The sequence below is a fragment of the Orycteropus afer genome, unplaced genomic scaffold, assembly GCF_000298275.1.
Source record: "Orycteropus afer afer isolate SDZICR_OR568_19922 unplaced genomic scaffold, OryAfe1.0 scaffold00070, whole genome shotgun sequence".
In the NCBI taxonomy this organism is placed as follows: Eukaryota; Metazoa; Chordata; class Mammalia; order Tubulidentata; family Orycteropodidae; genus Orycteropus; species Orycteropus afer.
The window spans coordinates 8,937,582-8,948,817 of NW_006921657.1; the positions used below are offsets into that span (position 1 = coordinate 8,937,582).

An 11,236-nucleotide genomic window follows, 5' to 3' on the forward strand; every position below is an offset into this window, starting at 1 on the left:
TTAAACATTTATGACTGGAGTTAGTTGTAGTAAGGAATTGGGTGTGAGTGCTTGACTGCTCTTTGTGCCTTCAATGTTCTTCAGAAAATTCTGTCTTCTTTTTAGTCCATCCAAAATGACTGAATTATTAGATGCCAAACTCTGAGTCCTAAAGATATTAAAAATAACAGAATTATTCCCTTCATAAGTGACCCGGATTTCTAATCAAAACATTATAGCTTCATTTGTTACTTTGAGGAGAACAACATTTATTAACACTAAGGTACATTTTTCAGATAAATTGACATCTAACATTATCAACAGATATTTAGTGCCTCCTACTGCTAGGCAAGGGATCTGGTGACATAGTGGTTAAAGCATTTGGCTGCTAACCAAAAGGTCAGCAGTTCAAATCCACTCCATGGGAGAAAAATGAAGCAGTCTGGTTCTGTAAAGATTTACAGCTTTGGAAATTATATGGGGCAGTTGTACTCTGTCCTAAAAGATTGCTGTACGTCAGAATCGATTCGATGGTGGTGGGTCTGGTTTGGGGCTTATATAGAAGGCAAGGGGCCCTGGGAGTACAATAGGAAAATGTTTGGCTGCTAACTGAGAGGTCAGTGCATTCAAACCCACTCAGTATCTCCACAGGAAAAAAAAGATCTCACAATCTCTCATAAAGATTACAGCCTAGGAAACTCCATGGGGCAGTTGTACTCTGTCCTATAGGGTTGCTATGAGTTAGGATCAAGTTAATGTCACACAATAAACACATGTGCTAGGCAGTAGTCCCTGGGTAGTACAAAAAGTTAATGCACTCAACTGCTAACCAAAAGGTTAGCAATTTGAGTCCACTCAGTGGTACCTTGGAAGAAAGCCTTGGCAGTATACTATTCAAAAATCAGCCCTTGAAAACTCTATACAGTACAGTTCTACTCTGATATACATGGGGTCACCATGAGTCTGAATCAACTCATTGGCAACTGGCTTGTTTTTTTCGGTTTTACATTTTAAAGGCATCACAATAGCACCTCAATTATTTGAAAAGCTGCTTTCTAAGGAGTTCATATTTTCTGAACAACATCTGTTCTCAGACACAATATCAAGTATTCTAGTCAGAAATAAAAAGCAACTTCCTTGAAAAACTTTAGCATACAATGAAGTGATCCATATTGTCCTGTGAATTTATCTTTGTTTCTGGGGAGTCATACAAGAAGGAAACAAAATAAAACTCACTGTCATCAAGTCAATTCCGACTCATAGCAACCCCTATCAGGTTTCCAAGGCTGTAAATCTTTACCGAAGCAAACTGTCTCATCTTTCTCCTGTGGAGTGGCTGGTGGGTTCAAACCACCAAACTTACGGTTAGCAGGCAAGTGTTTTAACCACTATACCACCAGAGCTCCTTACAAAAAGGAAAAGCCAACTAAAATATTTGTCATATTGATAATGTTCCTTGCCTTGGAGCTGTAAGCTGTTTTAGTCCTTTACCCCATATATCTACCTTCCTTCAGCCAAAACACATTCACGTTTGGTTATTTTTGCTTTTGACATTTCCCTTTTCCCATTTTGCCCCTTCCTACCACTTGTACATTACATTAAGATATATCTCACAAATCTGTCCCCCAATAAGTTTTCTACCACACAGCCCGCCACCATTAACTCCTCACCTCTTTGGCAGTTATGAAGAATTTATGCTTTTTCTTAAATTCAGTGAGGGTGTTGGCTGGTCTCCTCGATTGAACTAAACTGTAAACTTCCTGTAGGTAGCAGCAATGTCTTACTCATCTCCATCCCCCTCCTTCCTTATAACAATTCTGGTACATAGCTGATGTTCAAATGTTACTTTTCCTTCTCTTTCCTCTAAATGTCTTTATGCACACCTTTCAAGAACACCATATTATCAACTATTTTTAAGAAATTAAATTTCTCATCATTTCTCAGTTTAAAATTCTCAACTGCATGTCAAGGAGCAATTTCCTTAATCTGTTTCTTTTGCCAAAGAAAAAGAAGAGGAACCTATGGCTCTTTGGTTTATACTACCATTGTTCTTGGAGACAAATGTTTTGATTTTCCTAAGAGAGTTAATAAATTCAACTACTGTTTCAAGCAGAAAAGATTTTGTTCCCCTAATAAAGATCTAAAGATATGTTTTAAGAATGTAGACTTTCAGGAGTTTAGCCTAAGTAAGTAAAAAGAAATGCACACAATATATATATGTAAAATTAATTCACTGCAGATTGATTATTATGGCAAAAAAAATGGGAACACTCTAAATGACAAAAGAAGAAAAATAATAGTTATATAAATAATGAGGCCCACATAATGGAATATTAAGCAGCCACTACAAAGAATGAACTAGATGTCTGTAATGCTGATCCTGCATATATCCATGATGAATTAGGTGGAAAGAAGAAAGCCATGATTCTATATGATTTTGTTGTTGCTGTTAACTTTTTTTTTACTTCTATTTATAAAAGTTGAGAAGAATATATATATATAGCAAGCCATTAACAATGTAGGTCACCTCTATAGAATGGGACTGGGAAAGGTGAGAAATGGAGACTTCCAGTTTCACTTTTTACATTTCTATATTGTTTTAATTTTTCAAAAGAAGGCACACAATTTTATATAATACAAAAGCTAGTAAAGATTTATACCAAATTTTTATGATGAACTTTCAGAAGATTATTTAATAAAATGAGGAAATGTTCATGATAACACCATTCACTGAAAAAAAACAAGATGCAAAGTACAGCTGGTTTACAGTATGAGCCCAACAGGCAAAAATCTTCTGTTCAGACCACAGCATTACCAGGAAAACTCATTTAAAAGGAGTTTTAAAAATATCTAGATAGTAGCATGTATGCTTTTAAAACATACTTTTTTAGTACCTTTCAAAGTTCTAGTATGACCATATTTTACAATCTGAACAGTTATTTAAATAAATTGGTGTGAAAAATATTGGTGGAAAATAGCCACATCTTTAAACACTTAATGATTTCTCTAAGGTGGCAATATACTTCATCAGGATCTGTGTGAAAGACTGTTCAAACCGTGATCATTATTCTTTATTCCTATTTTTTAAGAACCTATCCATTCTAAAAGAGTGGTTAAAGCATTTGACTGCTAACCTAAAGGTCGGTGGTTCAAACCCATCAGCTACTCTGTGGAAGGAAGATGAGGCAGTCTGCTTCCGTAAAGATTTACAGCTTTGGAACCCTGTGGCACAGTTCTACTCTATCCTGTAGGGTCAATATGAGTCACAATAAGAATGGACTCCATGGCAGTGGGTTTGTTTTTACCCATTCTTACTTCTGGAGCACAAATTGTACATTATGTGCACAACTCATGCAAGAAAACAGGAGCCATTTCCAAAAACAAGATTTTGCATTTTATTTGTCAAGTGTAATAATCATCCGAGTAGATTAATATAGGTATCTTCATATAAAAACTGAGAAAACCAATACCAAGAAATTAAGTGATTTTGTGGTAGTCATTCTTTCTCAAACTATGTACACCCAGGAATATAAGTGAAAATTTCCAGCTCTCAGTTCAGGAAGTGCTTGGTTTATAGCAGTTATTTTCTGTTTTTAGAAAATCATTCAAAATTTAGTGGTACTGGATTAAATTTTTGTTCACATTAAAAATGAACTCTACCCTATTATGTAAGTTATTTCATAACTTTGTACAATTTATTCAATAAAGCGTGGCATAATTATAACATTATAAACAGTTTACCCAGCAATCCCCTACTAAGTAACTCAATATGCCCTTGATTTTAATAATTCTCGTGGGACAATGGCTAATCAAATGCTGTTATGTGCACTTACCGTGGAGAATCTATTCCACTATCTCCTGCCATGCTATGATTTTCTGTTCCTTCCAAGTGACTATCTTCATGTTGGACATCCTGAGACAACACTGGCCTACGTGAAGAACTGAAGAGTTCTAACTTCTGTTTGAAATGTTTTCTCATTTCCTGATTCTGAGGATTCTGACTCCAGGTGGCTGGTTTCTTTCCTATGTCACCAGCAGAGTCTTGCAGGGTTTCAGCCTCAGAATTGGCTTTCCTTGTGCTGTAGTAATCAAATATACTTCCATCACCGAGTGCTGAGGCCTGTGCACATTTAGCAACACTGGGGTCCTCTTCATAATTAAAAGTGAACCTGGGCCCTGAATGAAGGCCACTGCTTTCAGTAGCGAGATTAGGTGTTTGACTTTCACCTGGGTTAGTTAGCAACCCACTGTGTTGATAACATTCACTGCCATTAAGCACCTGAGTTTCGAATCTATATATGTTGCTATTGTACTCAGTCAGAGATTTTTCAGTCCCCTTTTGTTTTCCTAAATCATTCCACTTACTTCCCCCTGGAAAGGAATTCCGAGTATGACCAGACAGTACTTGACGTAAGTCATCATTCTCTGAAAAATCATCCTCCTCCAGATATAATGAACTGCAGGCACCATCATCATCTTCCACTTCATTTTCATACAAGGCCTGATCACTGTCAGAAAGGCCTTCATTTTCTAGATTAAGAGTCTCTGTGTCCTGGACAAATGCCTTTCTCTTTAGTTCTTCTGAATCTCTGTTTTGCCTCTCAGGTTGTCTCAAATGGTTCACACCAACTGGGTAATCCAAAAGGCCAAGATTTTGGAACTGTTGCATTGTTTTAGCAACTAACCCACAAGTAGAGGAAGCTTGGTCTAAAGAGGAAGGATCTTGTGATGGCGGGACATGCTGTGATTCTTCTGTCTCCTCTAATTTGTCAAAGTGAGAATGGCTTCTCCTCAAGATTTCAGGGATTACATCGCTTCCTCCACCATACATGTCGTATCCTGTAACTTCTCTAAAGGAACAGCAGTTGTTATCAATTTGCAGATCATTACATTGAGCGTTATCTGGGAGATGATCTCTTAAGTCATCACTGATAGGTGGGACAGAGTTACTCATATAAATTGATTCTTCTTTCAGTTTATGTTGTTTTGCAAATGGCTGTTTGGTTTCACAGTCAAAGATGTTTGAGGAATGTAAAGACCTTGACCTTTGGAAAGTTCTTTCTTTTGGCCCAATCCGACTGGGTTTCAGATCCTTGGACTTCTGACTCTTGTGCCCTTTGGTCATTGGGCTCCTGCGATGAGGCAAATCCTGGAAAGGATTGCTGATTCTCCTTTTATAAATCAAATGGGAATCTAGCACCATTGGATTCTCACCAAGTGGTTTCTGAACTACTTCATTTGGAGTTTTACTTCTGGAGTTGGACTGTGTAGCGAGGAGCTTGAGGTATTTCTCCTGTCTAATGCTTTTTAGCTCACTTGTCTGACTTCTGCCTTTGTGTCTCTCTCTATGAGAATGACCCTGCCGTTGAGGTTTTGCAGACCGACTTTGCCTTTTCTCAACATCTTCTTTTGTAGAATATTTGTGCCTACTTGTCTGCATATCAGTGGAAGTACCCTGGCTATTATACTTTTTCTGCTCTTCATATTTTTGCATTAAGACAGTGTGTTTGATTAAGTTATCAACAGTTAGAATGGGGTTAATTCGTCTGATTATCTCATGTTCAACGTCTCGTGGGATATTGTCCAAGTTATCTTCATCTCGAACAGGCCATTCTTCAGGTGGGAACTGGGCAGAGAAACTGCTGTGCTCTGTTTTGGGTTTCTCCTTTCTGGATATATTGCGCCAGAAGAGACCAAAGCCAAACTTCTTGCCTTTTTCTCTGTCTTTTGTACATGATGAAGGTTTGGTCCTATCACAGACATGATTCTCCTCAGACACTGAAACTGCCTGATTCGGTACCAAAGGTTTAGATTCCCCGAGACTTTTCTGGCCTTTTCTAGTCACTTCTGCAACAATTTGTGGTTTCTGTACATCCTGAGTGCACACATCAGAAAAGCATCGGCAAGACTGACAATGGGAAATAGGGGCAGCATTCTCTTTGGCTAATTCTACAGAGTTGTCCACACTCACTAGATATGTAATAGAAGTTGGCATTGGGTGATTTTCATCTGATAGGACTCTCTTATGTTCTTGGTTGATTGTATTTGTGATAAAGTAAGTCTGAGGAGTAACTATGAAGTATCCTTCTCCAGTATGATAAATCTTCCTTTCTTTAATCAGAGTTCCCAGAGTGGTATAGATAATATCTTGAGATGGAATTGCAATGCCTAAAACAAACAAGTATTTTACACAGGTTGATTTTGAGTAACAAACATTTTAATGAAGGAAGTCAGTAATTCAGAAGCAACTACACATTTGCAGGATAAACCCAATTAATTATATGTAATTAAGTATTTAAAAAAAAAAAACCTCACTGCTGTTGAGTCAGTTGCAACTCATAGCCACCCCTCCTTGGGTTTCTGAGGTGGTATCTCTATGGAAGTAGATTGTCCAGTCTTCCATTTGAGGAGTGGCTGATGGGTTTGAACTGCCAGCCTTATGATTAACAGTCTAATGCCTTAGGCACTACACCACCAGAGCTCCCAATTAAGTATATGTAATAAAATTAATGTGTGAAATTAAAGTGCCAAAGAAGCATTAACAACATTCATAATTTAATTGAATAATAGGAATATTATTGGATTCAGAAAAAAAAAAAAATATATATATATAGCTAGGTAAATGGTTAGTGAAAAAAACTGAGTCCATGCAATTACACAAATAAAGTTAACCAAACATAGAAATTTCAAATATGACTGAGAAAAACATTACTGGTGAACAAACATGGAAGTATTTGAAAACCACAGTCTCGGTGGCTTAAAACTTCATAAAAATCTATAGAAAAAAATGAGGGAAAGTTTCAAAACATCTGGATATAGTGTTTTTTCAAGCTGGGAAAGTAACAAAATAAACTTAAGGAAAATTCTTCATTCCAAATAGCAAGGTTCAAAATTATATTATGAAAACAATGTTAAGAATATATAAGACAAATTTTAGGGAGGGTACAGTAAAAAAAAAATGCATTTACCCATGTCACTTTAGTTTTGTGTATTTCACTATACATAAATTATATTTTTAAAAAAAGAATATATAAGACAAACTTTAGAAAAAAATATATCAATATATTAACATTTGTTTTCTTTGAGTGGTGGTGCTGTGAGTGATTTCCTCTTTTTTTTTCCTACAATGGGCATATTCATTTTTATAATGGGATAAAATAAAAATACTCTTCTATATGCACACACTGGAATATCACAGTATTAAATCAGTGAAAGATCAATCTGTGCTCATACGGAAAGGTCTTCAAGATAAAATTTTAAGTTAAAAAATGTGCAGAGAACATGAATAGATGACCCAATTTATGTTATAAAAAGGGATATATATATCCAAATATAATTTATGAAAGTATACATAAGAAATATCAACAACAGTAGTTGTCACCTCTGGGAAGTGAGAATGGAGGGATTTAGGAGATGGGGGAAGATGAATTTTCCTTTTCACTTTGAAGTCCCCACTACAGAGTCTGATTTATTTAGTTATTAATTGCCATAAACAGTTTTGAAAAAGCTCATATGAAAAGTAAAAGAAATGTCCTTATCAAATTTATTGATACAGGCCTTTTCTATAGCAGGACTCTGACATAAGGTTCTAGAGAAGAAAAAAATATATATAGGATATTACCCAGTCTATTTATGTGTTTAACACAAACCAAACACATGAAATGATTCACTCATAAAGAAAAACGCATTACTCCACCTGGGTAATGTTTCACTAAATGCTCCAGTAGTGATTCCTGTGTTACTACAACCTGAGCTGCATTCATATCAGATACAGCACAGCAAAGAACTTCAGCCAAAGGTATAAACTGAGATTGAGCTATTAGATTCATTTGCACTGGAAAGACATCACCTAAATTGGAGATAAAAAAAAAAAAAAGGGCAATAAGTTAGGCATAATATAAAATATTTAAAATTCATGAGTTGGGAATAGTTATAAAGATTGAGTAGCAGATAGAACTGCTATTCTTTCAGCAATCTTTACTCAGAATCTGCAAACATTACCTGAACATAGAAAAAAAGGTTTATGTTCTCTACTTTTAAGAAGTTTGCAACATCTGTCATTACTTTACAAATCAAATACAAAGTACAAAATGTCAGCAGAACTCAGGAGGACAGATAATGTTTATATGTTAAACATTATTTTTTTAATATTAACTATCTGAGGTAAGTGGAGATGAGATTATTATCCTCTATATAAAATTCAGGGAGCTCTGGTAGCATAGTGGCTAAGGCACTTGGCTGCTAACCAGAAGGCTGGAGGTTCAAACCCACCAGCCACTCCTCGGAAGGAAGATGGGGCAATCTACTTCCGTAGTGATACTGCCTCGGAAACCCAAGGAGGGGTCGCTATGAGTCGGGGCCAACTCGACGGCACACAACAACAACAACAACATATAAAATTCTTCAAGAAATGGATTGTAGAAAGCTTAGGTAATTGTTCCAAAGTCTAAAAGTAAATAAAATGACAGAAATAGATCTTCTGACTACTAATCTGAATATTAATCCGTATCACCATTTCACACTTTCCTGGTTGGGATGATCAGGAAGAATCGAAGAAGGAAAGGAGAGAATATATTCCAATCAAACAAGAAGACATGGAGCAGAACCGTGGAAGAAGGAAAGCACAAGGCATTTAAGGACATGTATAGAGTTATCTTGATTAAGATTTAAGGGTTATACAGGACCAAAGGTTGGAAATGTAAACTAGGCTATATTATCTTTCCTCTTTGCCAATGTATTAAATATTCCTCTTAACCTATCATTACTCAGATTGACTTTTAGATTCTGCTGAACATCCAAGGGAAACCCTCAATCAGCTGGAAATCTCAGGAAAGAGATTTGGGGATCAACTAACAGAGCTGAAATTTGAAGCTAAGGAATAGAGTAACAGGAGAGCAGAGAAGGAAGCCAAGGAATACTATCTTAGGGGATAGTAGGAATGTTGTTGTTAGTTGTCATCAAGCTGATTCTGACGACAGGAACTCACAAAAGAGAGAAAACACAGTAATGAGGGTAGAAGGGAAAACCAAGAGTGTGAGAAAAAAGAGCTTCAAAAAGAGCAAAGACAAAGTCAAAATGCTTAGGGGACACTGAGGTTCTGATAAAGGTGATGGAAAAATTTGGGAATGGTCAAGGGTGGTGGCTGAACAACATGATGAACATAATTTATGTTACTGAACTGTACACAGAACAATTGCAGGAATGACAAATGTTCTGTTAACCTATATATTTACCACAATAAAAAGAGAGAGAGAGAAAAGGAGCAAATAAATAATGTTAATGCTTGAAAGAGATCATAAAGTTGGAGAAGGAGAAAATGATTCAATTTCTTTATTGAAAGGTGGTCATTGATGACTTTCAAGGGAACAGCTGCAACAGAAGCAGAAAATAAATGTCAGATTAAAGAGAACTGAGTTTGAAGGAAAAAAATGAAGGTAATGGGTCTTTCCTCCAGAGCATTATTTCTCCGCTTTGTCAATTTTGACATTTTGGGCCTGTTATGGATTGAATTGTGTTCTCCCCCAAAATCTATGGTATAAATCTTAACCTCTATCTCATTTGGGAATGAGTTTTCTGTTATGTTAATGAGACAGGATTAGTGTAGGGTGTGTTTTGAGTTAATCTCTTACTAGAGATAAAAAGAGCAGATTAGGCAAGAAGACATGGAGAGGACACCTGCCAAACCACATGAAGATCACCAAGAAGCCAAGGAATAAAGACCTTCCCCCATAGCCAACAGAATAAGTCTTACCTCAGAACCAGGACCCTAAATTTGGGCTTCTAGCCTCCTAAAGGGAGCTCTGGTAGCATAGTGCCTAAGGCACTTGACTGCTAACCAGAAGGCTGGAGGTTCAAACCCACCAGCCACTCCTCAGAAGGAAGGTTCGGCAATCTACTTCCGTACTGACTCTGCCTCAGAAACCCAAGGAGGGGTCGCTATGAGTCAGGTCTGACTCGACGGCACATGACAACAACAACAACGCCTCCTAAATAGTGAGAAAATAAATTTCTGGTTTTTAAAGCCATCCACTTGTGTTGTTTCTGTTATAGCAGCACTAGATAGCTAAGACCGGATTTAGAATGACCAGTCATCCCAGTACACTCAGGGATGGGGGCTTCTTGGAACATGACTGTCAGCACCAAGAATGAGAAAGTGGCAGGCAAAGCAGGGTGGTTAGTCACTCTACCCAGATAATTCTTTGTTGTGGGGGCTGTCCTGTATTGTAGAAGGTTCAGTAGCATCCCTAGCCTCAACTCACTAAATGCCAGTAATATCTTCCACATTTGTGACAACCAAAAATGTCTCAGATATTGTCAAATGTCCACTGGGAGACTAGATCACCCCAGTTGAAAACCCCTGTTCTAGACAATTTGTTTGAGAAATCTAATTGTGAAAGAGGAGCAAGAATGCAAACCAGAAGAGTAAGATCAAGTAAGTGTGAAAGTGTGTGTGAGTTGTGATTTTCTTAAAAGAAAAGGTTCTCTGTACTTCTGATGCAAAAAGGAAGGGCTTCTCAGAGATGATGGGAATGATTCCGTGAGAGAGAAGGTAAGACCACAAGATCCCATAGGAAAATGGAAAAATTAACCAAAGGCACAGGTAGAAGAACTAGCTTAGAAATAAGGAAGATATTACTTCATCTGAGACTTGATAGAAAAAAGAGACGGGGCCTGAAGACCAGGAATATATTGAGACAGTGGGGCAGAAATATATATATATATATATATTTATATTTATATTTATATTTATATATACTCATTCACTGCCATTGAGTTGACTCTGGCTCATAGTAACCCCGACGGGTTTCCAAGGCCGTAAATCTTTATGGAAGCAGATCGCTCCATCTTTCTTCCATGGAGCAAATGGTGGGTTTGAACCATTGGCCTTATGGTTAGCTATATATATATCTATCTTACCTCTGTAAAGTTAGAGCAGATGTGAATGTGGAGGGGATAAAAATGGAAATGAGGGTAGAAAAGGGGTTTGATGATCCTTGAAGGAATGAACTAGAAAAAAAAATGATTAAGATTATTGAGGAGCCCAGAGTCTCAACGTGATTTAAAGTAGTTTCTGGCAGATGGGTGTCAAACTGGAATGGAAATTAAGAGCCAAGGCGGCCAGCCGGGCCAGCTGTTGTTGTTGTTATTTGCCGTCGAGTCGCCCCTGACTCATAGCGACCCCTCCTTGGGTTTCCGAGGCAGTATCACTACGGAAGTAGGAATGCCCAACCTTCCTTCCGAGGAGTGGCTGGTGGGT

The 11,236-nt window shown here is 37.3% G+C and overlaps 1 protein-coding gene across 1 annotated transcript in view; it reads right to left on the reverse strand.

Annotated features, from left to right (window-relative positions):
- STOX1 (storkhead box 1) overlaps nucleotides 1-11,236 on the reverse strand; it is an 81,325-nt gene continuing 70,089 nt past the window's right edge. Inside the window, exons 2-4 of the mRNA XM_007940678.1 lie at nucleotides 7,676-7,828; nucleotides 3,813-6,147; nucleotides 1-148 (exon numbers count right to left, since the gene is read on the reverse strand). Coding sequence (XP_007938869.1) covers nucleotides 1-148; nucleotides 3,813-6,147; nucleotides 7,676-7,828 — 2,636 coding nt within the window. The remainder of the gene's footprint in view (nucleotides 149-3,812; nucleotides 6,148-7,675; nucleotides 7,829-11,236) is intronic.